General features: G+C 36.4%; 2 protein-coding genes across 2 annotated transcripts; both read right to left on the bottom strand.

Annotated features, from left to right (window-relative positions):
• Positions 1–124: 124 nt before the first annotated feature.
• On the bottom strand, positions 125–11317 carry LOC110898070 (AP-2 complex subunit alpha-1). The gene is made up of 25 exons (XM_022144800.2): positions 10899–11317; positions 8251–8508; positions 8059–8121; positions 7673–7978; positions 7517–7588; positions 7327–7419; positions 6849–6950; positions 6664–6761; positions 6496–6577; positions 6289–6377; positions 6045–6150; positions 5866–5931; positions 5650–5756; positions 5470–5574; positions 5279–5399; positions 4511–4690; positions 4181–4426; positions 3198–3278; positions 2931–3095; positions 2743–2829; positions 2027–2152; positions 1823–1903; positions 1634–1705; positions 1329–1408; positions 125–687 (listed from the first exon to the last, which is right to left on the bottom strand). The coding sequence occupies exons 1-25, from the start codon at positions 11028–11030 to the stop codon at positions 546–548; spliced, it is 3060 nt and encodes a 1019-aa protein (XP_022000492.1). The 5' UTR covers positions 11031–11317; the 3' UTR covers positions 125–545.
• Positions 11318–14033: 2716 nt separating this feature from the next.
• LOC110898069 (UDP-D-apiose/UDP-D-xylose synthase 2) lies at positions 14034–18839 on the bottom strand. Its single transcript, XM_022144799.2, has 9 exons — positions 18365–18839; positions 17094–17186; positions 16888–16995; positions 16399–16513; positions 16185–16318; positions 15999–16100; positions 15817–15909; positions 14998–15133; positions 14034–14516 (listed from the first exon to the last, which is right to left on the bottom strand). Exons 1-9 carry the CDS (start codon positions 18626–18628, stop codon positions 14404–14406), a joined length of 1158 nt encoding a protein of 385 aa, XP_022000491.1. The 5' UTR covers positions 18629–18839; the 3' UTR covers positions 14034–14403.
• Positions 18840–22174: the final 3335 nt, after the last annotated feature.

The following is a 22174-nucleotide window of genomic DNA, read 5'->3' as shown; positions in this document are numbered from 1 at the left end:
CACTCACGAAATGAACTCAAAACGCGGCACAAGTTTTCTTACGATGATAGAATACGATCCGAAAGTTTATACGATTCCACCCTAACAGTACTAAAAGTTCACAAATAACATATGAGGCGAAAAAGAGGATCAAATATTTTGTGCATTGACAACCAAATGCAAATAATAATGTTACAATCAACTTTAACCTTCTTCACACCCTATCCATATTACATAAACCAATTGATGCAATCACTCCCTATATTAGTTATACCACGCCAAAACGTTCAAAACTTGTATAAACAAATAAACCCTCGTAAAAACAGAGGAAAAAAAAAAAAAAAAAAACATGACCTCATAACACAATATCCCACATGTTACCCGACAAACCGACGCTAACACTATGCCGCTCATTTTGTAAGCTCACATTTTAATCCCGCCAGCCCATGCTCGTATCATTGTCTGCCCCTTTTGTTGTACCGCTGCTTTTAACTTTTATAACCATTTTACAGTTTTTCTCGGCAAATGGGCTTGTAATTTAATAATACAATGTTTTAAGGTTTTTTTTAAAGCAGACCAGCGAGCAAAGCCCCCGGGTCTGATGATGCAATTGGTTGATTAGTTGGCTGAGGTTGTTGAGCCACGGATGCAGGAGATTTGCCAGCTGTTGGAATGCTTACTAGATTTTCCTTGATGAATTCCTTTAGCCTGTGTAAACATGTAGTAGATTGATGAGTATCAAAAAGAACAAACAATTATTACTCTCGTATTACAGTTCTGTAGTAATATACTAATATATACACGTCAACATGCAGTTAAAATCACCCATTTTGACCTAAATTTATGTTGATCCATTACCTGACCCGTTACACCTGTTTATTCGTTATCTTATTGATTCATTATCTCATTGGTATAAAACATATAGAGTAAAATGTTACTTTCATCCTTGAGGTTTGGTCAGTTTTACGACTTTCGTCTAAAGGTTTGTTTTTTTGCATCTGGATCGAAAAGGTTTTAAATCTTACTGTTTTCATCCGGCTCGTTAACTCCATCCATTTTTTCTCCGTAAGTCGGAGGTATTTCCGTCCTTTTTGCTAACTTAAAGGGCAATTTGGTCTTTTTCACTTTAAGTAGAAAGACTGAATACCTTAAGTTGGCAAAAAAGACGGAAATATCCTTGACTTAACGGTGATAAATGGATGGAGTTAACGAGCCGGATGAAAATGGCAAGATTTCAAACCTTTTAGATCCAAATGCGGAAAAACAAACCTTTGGACAAAAGTCGCAAAACTGGCCTAACCGCAGGGATGAAAACAGCATTTTACTCGAACATAAAACTCAAAACTTACTCAAACGTTAGTGTTGGGTCGCCTGATGCAACTGTCATGCGGAGCTGCGTTCGGTCAGCTGGATCAGTTTCAATTCTTATCTGAAAGAAAGAATGCCAAAGTTTTAGCCAAAAGTCGACTCTCAAAGTCTAACAAACTTCTTTTCATTTAATTTCAAATGAATATACGTAAATTTTAGGGGAGATTGATTGTAACACAAAAGAACAAGTATCAATTACCATTAAAGACCAGTGTTAAAAGTGTAGACGAGTAAACAATACTACAATTTTGTTAAATACGAGTTCAAAACATGTATACGAACTTACCAGACATAACATCGCTCGTGTACTTTCAGAATAAAAGGTTGTGCTTGCAACTAAATTACACGCATTTGGATCCTGTAAATAGCACAAAACATAAAAAAATTAAAAAAAATAAAAAAGTATTAAGTGCTTGCCTTTATTACCAAAGTTAAAATAGAGATATGGTTTATTATAATATTATAAATAACTCACCAATCCAGGACAAACCATCAACCTCAAACTGTTGAACAAATTTGCCATTTCTCCCAATGACATGGGTCTCACACCTCTAACCTGTTACGTTATACAAATAATAAATTATGTAATGCAAAATGATATAAAAAAAACAATGAAACAAAACATGCACTACACACTATTAAGCAAGTGAATCCAAAAGAACCATTGATGATGCATTACCACTTCTTGAAGTTTCAATGGAGGTCCAGGAAGTGATCTCCACTGGGGGAAAAACTCTTCAGCCGATACTTGAATAGGCTGAAAAAATTTGTTCAACACTGCAGGAAGCCGAAGTCTATTATTCACCTGTGATGTGAAAATGTAGATAATTAAACATCTTTACTAGGGGTGAGCAAATCTTAACCGATAACCGGACCGCCACCAAACCAAATTAACCGATATTAACCGACGGTTATGGATAAGGCTATTTGATTAACCGATAAGTTGGTTATGGTTATGGACTTATGGTTAAAAGTTTCCCATAACCAACTGAAATGAACTAAAACATGCTTTTAAAATATATCTATATTTATAATATAATTGTTCATAGAATTAAACTCTATATACATAAAGAAAACATATACGACAGCTTTTTATTTTATCTAATTAATTAGTTTTAAAATGTTAAAAAAATAATTATTGTATAAAATTTGACTCGTATGCATGTGTATGTTTTTTTGGGTCTTTTTTTTATTTATGAAAATGATTGTAACTAAGACAATAATTGTCTAATATGTTCAGTTCGTTTAAATTTTAATTCAAACCTAGATTGGTTAATTAACCGAAATTAACCAAAACCGAACCATAACCGAGTCTCATACCCGATTAACCGAACCGAAGCTAGCGGTCATGGTTATGGTTAAAGGTTGCAGATAAAAACAATCATTACCACATACCAAATAAGTTCCAAACTTGTAGGAAAAGTCAAGAACAGCAACGTCCCTACTCGGGCGGACATTTACCACTTCAAGTGGACATTGGACCTTCATAATTAGAAAAAAAAAAAAAGCGAAAAAACAAAGTCAACAAAATAATAAAACTTAATATTAGAAAAAGAAAAAGAAAAGGTGATTTGATTACTTGCCTGTGCGCGTGGAGGTATAATTTCTGGTACTAGAGAGATTTCCAGTTTCAAATGCGAAGGAGGTAATATTATTGCTTGTACGGAATCAAGTGGAGCGGTATTCTTGTTCCCCAAGAAAAGTACCATACGGCCCTGGTGACCTCGCCATTCTGCTTTGATACCAATCTGACAATAATGTTTGATAATATTTACTACCTTGAATCCATTGGAGTGTAAAAGAAGATATAATATCAAGTTGCATTATTACTATTTATTAATATTAATTACCTGAACATAAGGATCTTCGTAAAGTACTCCACTATCTTTAACACATAAAGCCTGAAATCTTTCACCAATATCTCCAATTGGCTGTGAAAGCACAAGATATGATTGAAAATCTCAATAATGAGATAATGGGGACCAATAAATATAAGTGACAATTTCGAGTTTTCGACCAATTTACTTACGAATAGGTCAGTTTGGGTTGTGTTTTACCACAAACAAGCCAAAAACAAAGTCAAGAGTGACAAACCAACTAAAAGTCGGACAGAGTCTATTTCTAATACATACAAAGTACAAACCTCCTAGTTAGGGCTGTAAACGAACCAAAAGTTTAGTGAACAGTTCGTGAACCGTTTGGCGGAAAGTTCATTTATGTTCGTTTAACTAAATGAACGAATACGAACAAAGGTCACGTTCGTTCGACTACATTCGTGAACACTCGGTAATATGTTAGTTTACGTTCGTTCGTGTTCATTTGTTTATGTTAATTTGTTATGAGTTTTAATGTTTTTTGATATTTTCCCTCTTAAGTTCTAAGTTCAAGTTAATGTTGTTTGTGTTCGTTTGCGTTCGTTTTGATAAATTTGAAGGTTAACGGTGCTTTTTTTCATTTCAAGTTAAAGTTCGTTTGTGTTCGTGACCAGTGTTCACAAACTGTTTGCGAACTGAAATGCCTTAACAAACGAACACATAAACTTCTGTTCGACATGTGTTAGCGAACAGTTCACGAACAGCTGCAATTTCTTAACGAACGAACACGGACATGGCCTCGTTCGTTTTTGTTCGGTTCGTTTACAGCCCTACTCCTAGTGGTTTAACTTAAGATTTGTAGTCATAAGGCATAAATTACTTTAAAACTGTAAAAATAACCGGACAAAAGAGTGTTTAGGCATTTTAAAATATCCAACCCAGCCCAAACCACCCGCACTACATGATGAAAAACTACAACCCAAACCCATTTTCACATATTACGCATCCCGTCTCAGTACCTTGACAGTAGATTCTTGGTCTTCAACAGGTGCAAGGGCTAAAGCGTCATTTGAACCATCATGAGAAGGAACACCATTAAGCTCTGATTGAGGAGATACACCAGGAGGACCTTCAATAGCCAGTGGGCTTAACAGATCCCCAAGGATATCACCAGTAGGTGCATGATCTTGAGCAACGGACTGAGGATCAACAACACTCAGAGTCCCGTTGGACTGCGTTGACCGTTGGTCAACAGCATTTTGATCCTGTAATTATACAGAATTATACGCCAACACCAAACAAAAACAAAAACTAAAGCTACTATATGTCTTTATGCAATATATTCTCACCGCATTGCTCGTGCTAGGGACCATAACCATGCCGAGTTGACTCACTTGTGGAGCGCCATTAGCAGGGCGCTGATCTGTCAGCACCAGAGCATTCGATGTCTGCTGCTGTGTTCTTAACTTGATTGCACTTAGCTCTGCTGTATCAGCTTCAGTATCTTCAGCTTTCTTAATCAATGATGACTACACAAAAAACATTAGTGTTATACAAAAATCACCATAAGGAACTAGGGGTGTGCAAATGGCGGTTCGGTTCGGTTTTTACTTTTAACCATATCCGTGACCATTAGTTTTAAACTAAATGAACATATTAGACGATTCTAGTCTCAGTTACAATCGTTTTTTACAAATAAAAAAAGACAAAAAAAATACACATGCATAAATTGAGTCAAATTTTATACAATAATTATTTTTTGAACATTTTAAAACTAATTATATAACATAAAAAGCTTTCGTATACGTTTTTTGATGTATATAGACTTATAGAGTTTGACTTCTTGAACATGTATATTTTAAATATAGATATATTTTAAAAGCATGTCTTAATTCATTTCGGTTCAGTTAAAGTTCGGTTATGGGACACCTTTAGCCATATCCATAACCGACTTATCAGTTAATCAATTCGCATTATCCATAACCGTCGGTTAATATCGTTTATCGGTTATTTCGGTTTGGTGGTGGTTCGGTTGTCGGTTAATTTTGGTTAACGGTTAAGGTTTACTCACCCCTATAAGGAACAATATTGAAGATTTAAAGTTATTAGATAATCACCTGGCGTTCGGGAAATTTAGGCATTTCAGCTAATATATCCATTAAAGCTTCACCTTTCCTACTCAATGCAAAATACTCAACTGCCCTTTGTTGTATTTCAGCATCAATGCAACTTTCATACCTAAATTGATGAGAATACATGTTTAAAAAAATGAACATATGAAACGAGTTTAAGACAACTGTTAACTGACTTGCTGTATACTGCCCAAATTTGATTCTGTAATTCTGGGTCCGGTGGCTGTGAGTGCATCAGAATCTTTGCATATGTTGTAAGAAGAATAGGGATTGTAGGTGTCCTGAACAAAAAAGCAGGTCTTAGATGTTTATTTGAAAATATAAAAGAATTAAGTTACAGAAAAAGGTATACGTACGATACGGTAGGAAGTTTTTCATGTATGATGCTAAATATTTCCTTTGGGCTACAACCAGGTCGTCTGGCCAAGAGATGGCTATATTCTCCAAGCAGATAAGCACTAACCTGTTCAAACAAAAAGTAAATAAATAAATAAACCGTTTTAAAACATCTGAATATTAATATTAGCTAAATATGAGCGGTCTAAATAAATATAAAATGAGAGTTTACATACCTTCACCATTGTCTCATGTGTGGCGGGCTTATCAATATACTCTCTGGCTTTCAGTGCTGCATAAGGCTAATGAAATATACAATTATACGATAAGAACAACCCCGAAAATTGAAAATCAAAGAGAAAGAGAGATTAAAAAACAAGTATGGATATCAAATTAAAGTAAGATATGAAGGTACCTGAAGGTCCTCATTGTTAGTCACAAACTGCACTACACGGAACCAAATGTCATCACTGACAAAGTCTCCTGCTTTGTCAATCAATTGAAGTATAACATCCACATACCTGAATAATAAAATGAAGTGAAAAATAGATTTGCATATGTGTACAAAATACATTTTTCAAAAAAAAGTTCCATCAAGTTCTATAGTTATGTTGTTAGATACTTAGATGTGATTAACAGAATAAGACGGAACTGCATACCATGATAAATCAGGTGCAAATTTCTCCGCAAGAATAGCAGCTTTCAGAGCCAACTCTTCACGCATTGCAAAATCTGCTGTGCCAAGATACTGAAAAAGGTGTGTCAGTGGCATAATCCACTAGATAAGAATCTAACAATCTACAATCAAAATTTAACGGAAATTTTTTAATTTCTAAAATAAACATTTATTGGCTGATTATAGATGCCTGCAATAGTTCTTCAACAATGTCTTTGGCATTCGAGACATCACACATGCCATAAAGCAGATCCAAGGAACGTCGCCGGATGCTGCGTTTTTATATAAAGATTATCAACATATAACAAAATGTAAAACATTCAAAATGATTAGTGATTATAAGTGATCAAAAATTCACCTGATATCAGGATCTTTTAATGAGGTAATAATCTGTGCTTGATGTCTTTTTATAATCTCATGAACATCTGTAACCATCAACATTCTAGTCATATTCTCCTGCAAAATCCATTTTCACCAAGTTTTACTTACCATCAGATAGCAAACAAAAATCCAGAAAGTAATCTAGACTGCTTCATAACTTACCAGACCCAAATACCGGATATTCGGCTCACGAACAGCTATAAATTTCCCAAGCAATGCAACACATTGAGACATCATCTCCTTCTCAGAATCAAGATGCATGACCTGTCAACATTTTGTTGAAGCAAAAAATAAGCTTAACTCAATGAAAATGGTCCACATTAGATTATGTTTTCATGGATTGAAACATGATAACCAATGTTTTGAAAACCGGACCGAACCGGTGTCCGATTCACCCTATCAGACCAGTTTTGGGTTGAACTGGCCGGTTGGACCAGGAAACGGCGGTCGAACCGGAAAACCGGATGGTCAAACTGGATTTTTTTAAGGGTTGAACCGGATTTTGATTTAATTTTTTCAATTTTACCCTATTTATTTTTGTAATATTTAAGGAATAACCCGGTTCGACCAGTGGACCGGTACGGAGACCGGTTCGATGTCCGGTTCAGTCCTGAAAACATTGATGATAACAGAAACTTACAAGAGCAAGGGCTTCAAATAGAACAGCATGAGAAGCATTATTTTTATTAACATTTTTCACCACATCTGTTCCCATGAGTATTCGTTGTAGAACCTAACCATTACAAATAAGCTCCATTAGTTAATTATCCAAAACCTGACATAGAGAAAGAAAACAAAACGTCAAAACCTACTAAAATAATAAAATATACCTCAAATAACGCTCTTCTAATGCTTGGATCTTCAACAGTTGGAAAATACTGAAGTGCCCTCATTGTTTTCACCTGCAGAACCAGAAATCAATTTGTATTACGGATAGTAATAACAAATATGTTACACAAATCGTCTGTGTTAAGGGAGTCACGAACCTGAAGCCATGGAGAAGGAATACCATAATATGTGTATTCTTGAGGAATATCTTGATTTCTAGCGAGCCTTTCCATAACTTTAACACATTTTGGAAGACAGCTCCAATATGCTTCATGGTTGTTGGATACTAAAGCGACAAACAGACTCATTGAAGATGTTAAAACACCGAGATCCCGCTCATCTAAAAGTTGTGACATTCGATCTGACCAGCCATCAACATTCAAAATATCAGGATTTTTCCTAAAAAGCCGTAATAGACATAACGCAGCTTTCTTTCTCACTAGTGGCCTGCAACTGCTTGAAATCTGAAGTAAAACAGAGTAAGTATCAGAGTAAGCAACTATTTATATAAACAATTAAATTTCACGTGTATTTTTCATCTTACAAGCAACTTCTGAACATCAGGTGCTAGTGATTCCGCAAATTCTCTGCCACCAATATTCCCAACCTGTAATAAATGAATTTCCTTAAATTGCCAATGAAAAAAGAAAGAAAAAAGTCTAGCATTGGATCATACATTTTTCAAAGTAAAATATGGATGTTCTAGATAATCATTGTTATATTATTGTATCCATACCAGTGTCAATGCCAGGCACTGAAAAGTTTCATTGCGACCAATAATATCATTGCGGACTGCATTTATTGCTAATCTCAAGAAATCATGATTCTCGTTGAGCAAGCATGATGTCACTATATACCCAACTTGCTTTTCGGGATATTTTGGAGCAGATATCAAGGAAACAGCTTCCATATGACCAAAGTCAACATCGTATCCTAGCATATATATGTATAGCATCTTCCAAACATACTTCTTCTTTTCATATGGTGTCAAACCCTGTGTGTAGAAGTGTAGAACAAGTAAATAAGAACAATGTCCTGACTACAAACATTCTTTTGCATGAATCTATTATTACAGTTCCAAAGTGGAACCCTGACTGTAATTTAGTCTGTGAAGTTCCTATACGCTAAATGCAAATCATGCTATTTTTTTACTACCATTAGATCTCCTTTTAGTTTTACCATTCTTCAGGGATGCATCCACAAGTGTATAACATATCAAGTTATCAACTAAACCCTATCAAGTCATAAGCCAATATCCACTCAGTTTGTGCAACGGTTACTTTTTGATATCCTCGTATCTAATCCATCGTATTCTCATGTGACTACATATACATTTTGTACTTTAACAGCCATCAATCTTACGCATGTGCTACTTTTTAAGTGAAACTACAACCCATCCGCCGCTTAAAATTGCTAGCGTCGACTTCAAGGATATATTCACATTGAGGTTTGAGTATCAGTCAATCTCCACAATGGTGGACTGTTAGCATGGTTTTAAAAAACGGCCGAGGCGTCCGTACTGAGGCGCACCTCGAGGCGGAACGGAGCAAAAACGCGTATGAGGCGGCGCCTCAGGGACAGAAATAATATGTACGCCTCAGTGGAGTGAGGCGCAAGTTTCGGTTCGAGGCGGAACTAATTTGGGTGAGGCGTACGTTTGTTTTTAGGCGCAAAAAACCGAACTGGAGTTGAGTATAAAACTGCCCCACGCGGGCCCGGGTTTTTCGGAGCTGCATTCGTGGCCGCAGGTGCGGGCACGCATGAGTTCAACCAAATTTCAGCTAAGAAGCTCATTTTTGCACCCCCCCCCCTGCGCGCGGGTAGGACTTGTGGTAAAACATGTCATAAAGCTACAATAGAGTAGTAAAGTCTTTACCTTATAAACAACCACTCACTTTGTCCCCACACCAATGTGGGACAAAGTATTTACCACCTTTTGAGACTTTTATTCACACACCCAAAACTTACAACATATAAGTCCTAAATTTTTGCTACTAACTATTAGCTCCATGATCTTAAATGGCATATATAATAGTTTTTTTTTTTAATTTTATATGTGGAATCTTATTTATTTTCAAAACATAACATATTTTTTATATTTCTTTTCTCTATGTGTGCTTTTCTTATGTTTAGTAATTTTTATTTTATGATATATATAATTTTAATATTTATTTATTAATACCGCCTCGGCCTTACGCCTCGTTCCGCCTCGATACTTACGCCTCGTGAGGCGAAGGGAAAACGCCTCGAAACTCGTTTCCGTTTTTTTAAACCTTGACTGTTAGTATTTCGCTTTTCTTAACATGGTTTGAGATTAAACGTTAGTTTTCAAGCTAATGCATATACTACTAATATGAACCATGACTTTGTAAAATTGAGTTGATGGTAAAAGCTTAAAAGCTTGACAAAATGTAAAACTTGCATTTAACATATGATAGACTAAAGTAGTAATCGGTGCATTTTTCAAGTGATGGGAGTATGATAAAACATTCTTATAGGCTTATCAATCCATCACTTTTTCAGTAACAGTCCAGTTCCAAAGAAATGAAATACATACTTCTAAGAGCACTCTTGTGAAGACAAGCTAATGACATACCCGGCTAAAAATTATTAATCCTATTTCTGTGATGAAATGGAGCACCCTATTTTTAAACATTCTTATTAACCCTATTTTCTGTAGTTCATAATTCTCATTTAACCATAACTACATTGCAGCACTAATTCTTTATGAAGCATGCGAATTATGCATCTGTGAGTTACGTTTATACATATTCCATGGCAATTCAGCTCACTCGCAACCCTCACAACTTCAAAGAATCCACACGACTTCAAAACCATATAAACCTAACCTAAAACTTCAATTCACCGAAAATTTGACCTAATACAATATGCACTTTCCACAAATACTGAAATACTAAAACACATCAACATAGATAAAGTTCATAGCTGATAGCATCCAATAAACCAAAACCCTAACTAACCTTTTAATTTTTAAGCGAGTTCGGACATTCTAGTGACATTCTTAATATTAATCCTAATTCCATAACTCATAGTCTAATAAATTCACTTAACCATAACTACATTGCAGCACTAATCCAGTAATCCCTCCCCTAGCCTTGTCCACAACTTTGACTACTATTTAGGTTTGATATTTCTCTATGAACTATAAACTTATGCATATAAAAGTTAGTTTGAAGTCATATTTCATAATAATTGATCTCAGCAGCATAACAATCCTCACAACCTCAACCTCAAAACCAACTATACTAGTTCAATTTGCCTAAAATTTGACCTAATAATAAGACTTTCAATTGTCACAAATACTGGATTATATCAACACAGATAAAATTAACAAAATCCAATAAAACAAAACCCTAGCCTAACCTTCTCATTTTTGAACCGAGTACGGATATTGCCGAGCTCTTTATCAACACGAAGCCGCTCCTGCTCTTTATTCCGGCAATTACGCACGTCGGAGATGAACACGGACAAGCCTCTCATACCTGACAACGCCATAACAACTCTACTCCAATCAATTCAAACAGGGAAGTGTTTCTCTCTCTAGATCCTATCCGTTCGTTTCTCGATCGAAATCCGAACTCAACAGCTCTGGAACAAACCGATTGAAGATCAAATTCAGTTGCAGGTAGCGATTAGAGTGCAATCGGAGCGGAAATGTGAAGATTCATGAAGAAAAAGGTGCGATCTAGAGAGAGAGATTCTAGAGAGAGAAAGTTGAAAGGGGAGATGGTGGACTGAAGGAGAGTTTTGGAATAGACGTCGGCGGTGAGAGTGGTGACTTTTTTTATTTTGATTATTATTTTTTATATAAAAAGTATTTTTGATTTAAAAAAGAATGTGAAAATTGGAATTTTGTTTTTTTTTTGTTTTTTTTTTTTTTTTTTGTTAGATTGAATATAAGGTTTTGACTATATATGATGATGATCCAGCTGTGTGATGTACTTTTATCGTCATTATTATCTTTTTTTTAACGGATTTATATTTATAACATATTTATAACATATTAACAAACAACCCCAAAGATAATGGAAAACTCAAAAATATAAGGCAAATTAGATTTAAATAATCTCAGTTTTCTCAATTTGGTCGATAATAATCCTAACTCGGTTATTGGTTAATAATAATCCGAACGGGTTCAGTTTTGGCTGATAATAGTCTGCGTTAAATATAGCATAACAGAGTTATGTTTTTTTTTCCGAATTACAAACTAATGTTTTAGGGCTTTTGATTAGAACGAGGATACGAGTTGATTGACGTAAAATTTACCTCGAAATACTGCCCCAAACAACGAAAACCGTGCTTCAATTCGGGTGTTTAAATTTCCAATTAACAAAAATCAAACCGTTTGAAGCATCGTTTCGAGATAAGTTTACATAAATCGACTCGTATCCTTGTTCTGATCAAAAGCCATAAAACATCAGTTTGTAATTCGGAAAAAAGTTTAACTCCGTTAGGCTATTCTTAACGGCGGACTATTACCGGCCAAAAGTGGACCAGTTCGGATTATTATCGACCAATAACTAAGTTGAGATTATTATTAGCCAAATTGAGAAAACTGCGATTATTTAAATCCAATTTGCCAAAATATAAGAGAAAAGAAATGAAAATGAAAGAAAAGGTTTGTGTATCCTTATATATTCTTTTAATAGTTCATCTTTTTAATAGTTCTATGATCTTTTACTATTTTGTTTTGGTTTAATATACTAAGTGCATTAAAATATCTTTTAGATAGTGTAGTGTATTATATTTTATAAATTAAGACTTGTGTATATGTACGTAAATGGTATGGAAAATGAATTATGAGAATAGAAAGATTGGTAGATTTTTTTTTTAACTGTGAATTTCATATATAAGGTTATCACACTCTCTAAATCAGAGAGTTTTGTATTGCCTCACTTTGTCCAAATTATATTGTCTTAATCGGGCCCATGTTGGCTTCAAAGTTTGGCTTTTTTGGGCGTTCCCGTGGAAAACCATATTGTCGGCTGTCACTTGACAGTCGTTGTGTCACCACAAGAGCAGAACTCTCTGACGTAAGGCCATGGGGTGTACCTTAACATCTAGGGTGTTAATGATGACATGACATGTTAAACGACATTGTAAACCACTCCCTTCTTGTGTTAAGGGGTGTTAAAGGGATTATATGTTAACATGATGTTAAAAGATTGTCTTAATTTGTTTTCCTTTTTTACACCCAAAACATTAAAAGTTTTTACACTCAAACTTTTAAAAGAATAAAGTTAAGGGGATTAAACCATTTCCTTGATGTGAGGTAAAGTGAAATGAAGAAAAGTAAGTGATGTGACATCTAGGTGGTGTTAAAAAGAGTTAAAGTATACCCAAGGCCTAACACACGGAGGTAGATGATAATTACATATTTAAATTTTAAAATGGGTAAATTAATGTACATTGACAAGGCATTTAATATAGTTTGTAAAGTCAAAATCAGTTGGTCAATTGACTCAGTTGCTATCAAACATGTGACAACTTAAAGAAGTTAATAAGCTAATCAGTGGTAAGTATGGCAAAACGGTATGATCTGGTTGAGTGTCAGTCATAGTGGGTTCGGGTCATAACAAGTTCGGGTCAAAACCGTTAGAGCGAAAATGAGCTTGGTAAAGAAGCTTGTTTAAAAAAAAGTTAAAAAAGAAATATCACATTGGTTTAGGTCAAATCGGTTTTAGCTAAATTAAAATGGGTTCAAACGAGTCGTCTTAGAAAACAAAATGGCTCATCAGTTATATCCATCTTTATGGCGACTAGGGACAAGGAGTATTGGCGGCAGCGAGTAGCGGCAGTGGAGACCCTAGCAGAGGAGATGGTGACAGTGATACCACTGATAACGGTATTGGAGAAGACAATAATAGTCAATGATGGTAATGTCAGTGGTTGTGGTGTGGTGTTGTCGGTAGTGCAGCGGTGGTCGGTGGTTGCATCGACAACGGGTGGCAAAGTCGGTGGAAGTTGCTTTGTGGTTGTGATCGTGATGTCGACTGAGGTTGCGTTGGTGGCGATGGTGGAGACAACCACAATAAACGGTACGGCAACTAGTGGCCGTGTGTTGCTCTCGCCCATTTGATCTCCTCATTTAAGCTGGCAAATGTTTTATAATCATCCTTTCTTTTACATGATGTTTAGTTTCACTTGGCGCAAATAGACTTGTATAGCTAGAGTGGACCCAAATAAACTTGAATCCTTTTTTTCAATTTCAATCTTGGATTCCTATGTTCGTCATTTCATCAAACCATACACAACCAAAGTTATTCTATCTTAATGCATGAGACTGAGAAAAAATGGGTAGTATTTACGTTTTTTATCATCGATTTTTGTGCCAGTTCAGTTTAGTTATGGGGTCAGTTAACCGTATGATACCAATTTTTGGTTTAGCTTGGTTATTTCGGCTATGGGTCATAAAGCGGTTTCCTGCTCACCCAACAGTATTCCTAACACGACATTGTGTCCGAAATCCAAATAGTTGAAACATTCATGCAACTAGTCGAACAATATCAAATAAATAATAAATTATAATAGCACAATGTCTAGACAATCTCTAAAACAAAAGAATACAACACACTCGGACTCGGTCCTTTGCAGGAAAAGAAATAGATGAACAATAAACCGAATTATTATGTGGCCAATCCGGTTGTACACAGGCAGAGTTCCTCGGTAGTTTCTACTAGACGTTAGAAGTATTAGCAACTACTGTTGACATGAGAACAAAAAAAAAGGTCTGTATATGAACCAAACAGATATTCATTCATTAAGGTCTTTGAAAAAGAACAAAAACACCAGCTACAGATGGATGCAGCTCACACCTTGAGAAGACACTTTACTACCACATGAGAACCAGAATCCTTACTTTGTGCTTTTAATTTGCTGATGGTTTTGCAATTGCTTGCTTGATAGCTTCGGCGTATGTCCTGTGTTGGTATGTAAGTGTTGATTCCAGCAAGTCCCAAAGCGATGTCTTTGGATTCCAACCTGCTCATAGTTATCTCGTTAAAATATCAATAGATAACCTATTCATGTTCTACTGTCTCAAAACCCCGCTTGCAATATGCGCATATAATGTATATATGTGTGGGCCCTTGGGGGGCAAAAGTGAAAGTGCACTAATTTTAACGTTATTTTACTAATTTCGTGAAAATAACGTTAAACGAGGGACGGTTAATCATGCATCATGTGGTGGCGTTGATAGCCGAAAGACAAGGGGTTACATGCGCTAATTGGCTTTTGTCCCAATTGCTGAGTGTTATGTGCCTTATGTCCAAGGCTTGATGCAAAACTACTACCGAGCCGGGGGTCTCACTGGAAGCAGCCTCTCTATTCCTACGGGGTAGAGGTAAGGCCGTCTACATCTTACCATCCTCAGACCCTACCTTAGCTTTGCTATTGGTGGGATATACTGAGTATGATGATGATGTTCTACTGTCTGCAGATATTATTAGAAGAAGAAGATTACCTAGTTGTTTGTTTATGATGGTCATGTCTGGAATTCTTTTATCACTGTCGTCATAACCTTCCCCGTAAAATTCTTTGGAGCTGACATCAATGGTGGGAGTCTCTATTGCATCTTCTCCGCTTACTTTTGAATACACCTGTCCAGAGCAGCAATGTGAACAAGTTTTATTTCCTCAACAAGTTTCCAATTATGTCCCTCAAATCTAATGCAAGTCGAACTATTATATATGTATTATAATATATAAATAATAGATCAAGTTGTTGGCTACAATATCTTTTTTTGTCTTTTTTGTAAATCTCATTCTCAGCTTACACACTAACTTTCTAAACCTTTTGTAAAATGTCATTTTGACCTATGTGCTTATTTTTTTTGTACACGTGGATATAAATTTAAGTTGGTTTACATTTCGTTTTTTTTTTCCAAAAAATGAGTCATGTCAAATATAATACGTTTTCGTGCTTATTTTTATGTGCATGCCGGTATAAATTCAAGATGGCCTATGTTTTGGCGTAAAAAAAATAAATTAAAAATGAGTCATGTCAAGTATAATACGTTTTTGTGCTTAATATTATGGACGTTTTCAGTTGATCTACACTTTGACGTAAATTTTGTTTCGAAACAGACCGGGTCAATATAATACGTTTCCGTGCTTATTTTTATGATCATTTTCAGTTGGTATAGCTTTTGATCATTAAGCAATTACACAAAAAAAATCAGTATGCTAAAATCACATTTAAAAAAAACAACCGCCGCAACGCGGGGAATCAATTCTAGTTAGCAAAATAATACAGATATTTTCAGGGTAAAAGATTGACAAACCTGAGTCATCATTTCAGCAAGTTGTCTGACTGTAACTTCATTGTTAGGGTTGCCTACATTGAAGATGTGACCACTAGCTCTGGCTGGATTTTCCTGTAAAATAGATCAGATAAGACATTACCGACATTTTCCAAAAAAACAAAATTTTCCGTATGTTAAAGGAGAAAAAAAATTAAACATACAATCATCAAAAGAACAGCTTCGATGGCATCCTTGATGTAAATAAAGGTTCTTTGTGATTCTCCACCATCCACAAGCTTCAGAGGCTCCCGTCTTAGGAGGTTCTGTGTGGAAAGAAAACCAAACACCATCAGTAAATAAATAATATTCCAGTAAAAAGTGACTGATTAAAAAAAATATAAACTAACATTGCTAAAGCATGCGAGAACCCTTGGAACACCCTCACTGGGACCATCAATCCCAGGAATGAAATCCATCCTAGGGCCAATCCAATTGAAAGGTCTTACTATGGTGAACTCAAGACCATTCTCTGCACCCTCAGCTGTTGTGGGAAAAAAGAGAGTCAGTATCCTGTGGTTTCTGTTATAAATTTAACATAATGTGTGGCTCGAATTTGCTCACCATAAATAAGCCTCTCGATCAACTGTTTAGCGCATGCATATGACCATCTCTGCTTCTCAACTGAGCCGAAAATGCATGGGGAAGTGTCTTCTTTGAGAATGTAGTAAGCAGGATCCTGTAGATTAAAGTGTTCATATATATGGAGATCAAATACAACAAGATGCGATCAAACCAACACAAATAGATAATCAGCACATGATTCAGCTATCAAATCACAAATCATACTTCATGATCAAATTAACACGTGATGACAATGAGCAGATTTGAAACAAAAGGGAGCATGAATACTCATTAACGACAGCAGTTTCACTTTTTTACAACACACTGTGTGAAAAAGTGTGTTGTGAAAAAGTATCCGTAGAATAATTATTTGGCAGAAGGCAAGGAAAGCTCAAGTACGATTAATATAAACAACAGATATCATCAACCAATATATAATCATAGCACATATCACAGTACCAAATGGACAACCAACGACCTGTAACATACCTGACGTAAGGGACTGTCTTTGGGAAGAAAGCTACCGATCGTTTTCCCATACACCTCACATGTGGAGAAGTGAATGAGCCTCTTGTTGTTCTCTGAACAGTACTTAACCTATAATTGAAGGTAGGTGACATATATCAGCATAAAACTTTGCATCAATAACAGCATGATCACCTTTAAAAAGTATATAAACAAGATGCTATACTTACCACAGGAAGTGCATCAATGAAGTTGCTATAGATTGTGTCAAGAGGACGGGTATTGTAATCTGCTGGAGTGCAAATAGCCGCCAGATTTATAGTCTGAATACAGATATACAACAGAAATTAGACAATTCAGCAGACAGAGTAATCCTCTAAGCCGATCTGCATTCGTAGAAACAAAATCACACAACCCACTACACTTTATTTAACCATAATTAGCACTTGTTTAACACAACATCAACTATGTTACACTTCAATCCTACTACAGAATGAAGGAACAACCACAAATTCTCAAGTATTAACCGACTTAACCATGTAAGTGACTAATAAAACATCGTGTTTCACTTCCAAACAGACAGTTAACCAAAGCAAACAAACACGGAACATTCCAGACCACTAAAATAACAAGATCAATTAATTCACTAAGCTTTAACCACTATAGCATTATAAGCATTCGTTTAACACCACATCAACTATCTTACACTTAAATCCTGCAACAGAATAAAGTAAAAATAACAAATTCTCAACTACTAACGAACTTACGCGATATAAACGAACACGAACATTCCAGAACACTGAACAAAATACGTACAGTAAAACAACACATCTGAAACAAATGATGAACTAACTACCAGAACGAAGCAACAGTAACAAATTCTCAACTATTAACCGACTTAATCATGTAACTGACTAATATAACTTCGCGAATCACTTCCAAACGAACGCGAACATTCCAGAACACTGAAACAATAAAATATCTACTCTAAAACAACACATCTGGAACGAAATGATGAACGAATCACCAGAATAAAGTAACAAACTAACAATAACAAATCCTCAAGTATAATTAACCAACTTAATCATGCAACTAACTAATAAAACATCGCGAATCGCTTCCAAACGAACACATACGAACATTCCAGAACACTGAAACAACAAAATATCTACTCTAAAACAACACATCTGGAACGAATGATGAACAAATTACCAGAATGAAGTAACAATAACAAATCCTCAAGTATAATTAACCGACTTAATCATGCAACTAACTAATAAAACATCTCGAATCACTTCCAAACGAACACGAACATTCCAGAACATATCTACTCCAAAACAACACATCTGAAACAAATGATGAACTAATTACCAGAACAAAGTAACAATAACAAATCCTCAACTATCAACCAACTTAATCATACAATTGACTAATAAAATACTGAAACAACAAAATACGCACTGCAAAACAACAAATCTAGAACAAACAAGAAACAAATTACCAGATCGGAGCACTTAATGAGTCCTTCAAGGCGAGAATCATTCTTAATATTCAACCGATGAAACTGAATACGTCCATTCCAGGGAAGCGAGTCCGGTTCAAGCAGATGCTTGATCTTATCATTATAGACATCAACAGCCAACACCGTGTGCGGCGTCTCGGACATCAACTTCTCGCACAAATGCGAGCCGATGAATCCTCCGGCACCGATCATGCATATCGTCATGGGCTTTATGACGTTTCCGTCGAGATCTACTCTCGCCATTGTGTTGTTTAGGGGTTGGATCCGGTGCGGTAAGGACGGGGAGATTTTTAGGTATTTATGCAGAGGGGAATGGTGGGGCCAGTTGTGGCGATTAGCTGTGTGTGAAGTGGATTGTGATTGTCTGGTGTCACGAGTAGGATTTATCGGTGTGGTGGAACTGATCTAACGACGTCGTGACGGTGATGTATTGTAGGAATCGGGACACTGGATCGTAGCAAGTGGGTAGTGTCGGTTACGGTGCCTTTTATTTTTATTTTTTTTTAAATTTCTTTTTAAACGGCAAAAAATCTTACGTGTAAACTCACCCAGCTCGAGACTATGTCCAAGGTCGACTCCTCGATCGCCGTGAGACTGTACCTTTTGATGCGCGGGAATCGGATGGAATCCGTAAACTTTCGTCTCCCGTCAGGTTCGAATCTGGGATTAAAGCCCAATTCGTCCGTTCACCTAGATTTTGGTTGAAAATGACTCAGGCTGTAATCAAACTGACGTCTCCACTAGGGAAGACATGCCTCTTTACCGGTCACTCGCCACTTTGGAATAGCCGGGGAAAATAAAAACTTATGATTTCACGTTTTTTTCTTAGTTTTGATTTTACACTTGTTGTATCCATGGTCAAGCTTCCGTACAGTGAGATGGATAGAGTTATCTAGGTTAGTTAATTATTTTGGTGGATCTAGTGTTTGGCTTTTAACATCAAACAAACAAACATTTCTAGTAGAATTTTACTTGTAACTGTGCCTTTATTAAGCATTTTTTTAAGGCTAAGGGAAAAGAAAAAAAAAAGATATTTTTTTCTATTTGAATGGCAACTACACTACTCATAAACTCTATAGGTGTCAATCGTGTCGGGTTGATAGGTTGGCAGGTTAATGGTTTGCGGGTTGGTGGATTGAAATGTTCAACCTGAACCCGACCTATATTATTATTCGGGTCAAAGATTTCAACTCTAACCCGACCCATATTAATTCGGCTCAACCCGAACCCGATTCATTTAACTCATATTTTTAGATGAGTCATACAAATTGACGATTTATAAGTGAGTTGTTGGTTATCGAGCGGGTTATTGATAACATGTTTAATGATGAGTATGAATGTAACAAATAAATAATACAATTTGTCAAAACTAACATTGTTACAACTAACCATGTAAAATAGAAACGAAAAAAACAAAAACAAAAATATAAAAAGATTTTTTTCTAAATAGTTAAACGGGTTAATGGGTCAACCCATTTTTTAAAATGGGTCGTGCTAGTCGACCCAAACCTGTTTTTTCGTGTCGGATTCGAGTCGGGTTAGCGGCTCGTGTTAAGAATTATCGCCCCTATCACTTGTTTTTATTGAGATTAACACCCTTATCTATACACCAATATAAAGCATTTCAGATGTACTAAATATAATTTCCTACACAATTTTTAAGATAGTATATAAAAGGTCAAGTTAAAATCCCTATTTTTTAATCATTTTGTTCCCTTTATGCCCCTCCTCACACAAAATGGATACACCATTTATCAATATTGATTGATTCTCTCTACGCGGTTCCCTTCCCCTTCAATCTTCAATGCCATTATCAGTTTCTTAAACTCAACAGTTCCTCTTTCAATGCAATCAATAGATTCTTTAATTCAGTTGTTCCTCTTCAATAGCCCCGTTCGTTTCCAGCCACCCCCACATATTAAGAAGTCCTCCTGAGATGACGTCGAGTCAGTGATGATGGTGTTCGAATGATGGCGGTGGTAGGTTGTGGACAACGCGAAGCCCCAACAACGGTGGCTTTAGGGTTCTATAGCAAGTCAGTCAGGGTTGTTAGGATTCAGGCAGATGAATCTTGTGGTAGAAGATGGTGAATGTTTTGTTTTCCCAGTAGAAAAGAGTTGAGATTCAGTAGTAAGTAAGATTTCTCTTGTAAATATTGAAACCCCTTTCTTCTTAGTTACAACATTTAATTACTTTCATATACCTAATAAATTTGCAAACTCAAAACACTTGCAGGTTCTGTTTTTGTATTATTTTGTAAGACTGTGTAAATTCCCTTGAGCTATAATGGCATGAGGTATATAGCCTACCCTTCCTCCTTGAATAATACGATTCATCTTCATCCTTTAAAACATGTATTCGGTATACATTAAACGAAGTTGATTTTGGGTTTCAGGCTACACGGTATGGGGGTCGGCCCCGGCCCGTCGCGGGTCGGCGACGGTCCAAACACCGTGCCGCCCCCTACCGTCCCCGTCCTCTCCGTCCCAAAGTAGCCGTTTGCAACGATGCAAATTTGGTGGGTCCCCCACCTTTTGACCGTTAGAAATAAAAAAAAAACTTTTTCAAACGGCTATATTAAAAAAAAAACCCATTTCACTTCCATTTTTATAAATACTCACATCTTTAACCCCTATTTTCACAACTTTTCACCCACTACCACCCCATCTCTCTCACATTTTATAAATCACTCTTCCCTTTTTATAAAAAATCATCATATGTTGTACCATTTTTTACCCGCTACCACCTCATCTCGCTAAAAAATTATCATGGCTTCACCCGTTTCTTCCATTTCTTCAATTTCTTCTATGTCTTCATCGTCTTCGTCGGAGTGGTATTCATCATCTTCGGAAGAGGATGTTAGTATGCACAACATGATTATGAACGCGGCTCAGGTGTTCATGGCGGCCGCTGAAGGGTCGTCCCAACCGCTAACTAGACGAGCAAAATATAACCGAGACCAAGAAGGTATTTTATTTTTTTTCCTTATGTTTTATATAGATTTTAAAATGTATGTTTTAATTAATTTCATTTATGTTTTGTTCTAAATTTATAGTCGGCCACGATAAACTAGTAGCCGATTATTTTGCCGACGAACCCGTGTACCCAGCCGATATTTTTCGACGTCGTTTCCGCATGAGTCGTCAACTGTTCTTACGTATTGCAGGCGACATGGCCCAGTCTGATCCGTCTTTTACATTGCGAAACGATGCTAGGGGGCAAAGGGGTTTCAGTAATTTACAAAAATGTACGTCGGCCATTCGCCAACTTGCGTACGGTTACGCACCAGATGCATTAGACGAGTACATTAGGATGTCTGAAAGAACCGCACGTCGATGTTTGTACAAGTTTTGCCAATGGGTTGTCAAATTGTATAGCAAGCGATACCTGCGGAAATCGAACGCAAACGACGTTCAAAAATTATACCAAGCACACGAACAGAGACATGGTTTCCCAGGAATGCTCGGGAGCATTGATTGCATGCACTGACAGTGGCAGAACTGCCCGGTTGCATGGCAAGGTCAATATACTAGGGGAGATCAGGGACATCCGACTATCATTCTAGAGGCTGTTGCGTCACAGGATCTCTGGATATGGCATGCTTTTTTTGGTCTACCTGGTTCGCTCAATGACCTCAACATCATATACCAGTCACAGATTTTTGATGATGTAGTGGCGGGTACAGGTCCAGACACAAGCTTTACAGTTTCAGGGGTGGAGTACAGGCGAGGTTACTACCTAGCCGATGGGATATACCCAACGTACTCGACAATCGTTAAAACTATCCCG

The sequence above is a fragment of the Helianthus annuus genome, chromosome 13 (genome assembly GCF_002127325.2).
Source record: "Helianthus annuus cultivar XRQ/B chromosome 13, HanXRQr2.0-SUNRISE, whole genome shotgun sequence".
NCBI lineage: Eukaryota > Viridiplantae > Streptophyta > Magnoliopsida > Asterales > Asteraceae > Helianthus > Helianthus annuus.
Note: the sequence above shows the minus strand (reverse complement) of the source record. Positions and strands in the feature narration are given on the sequence as shown.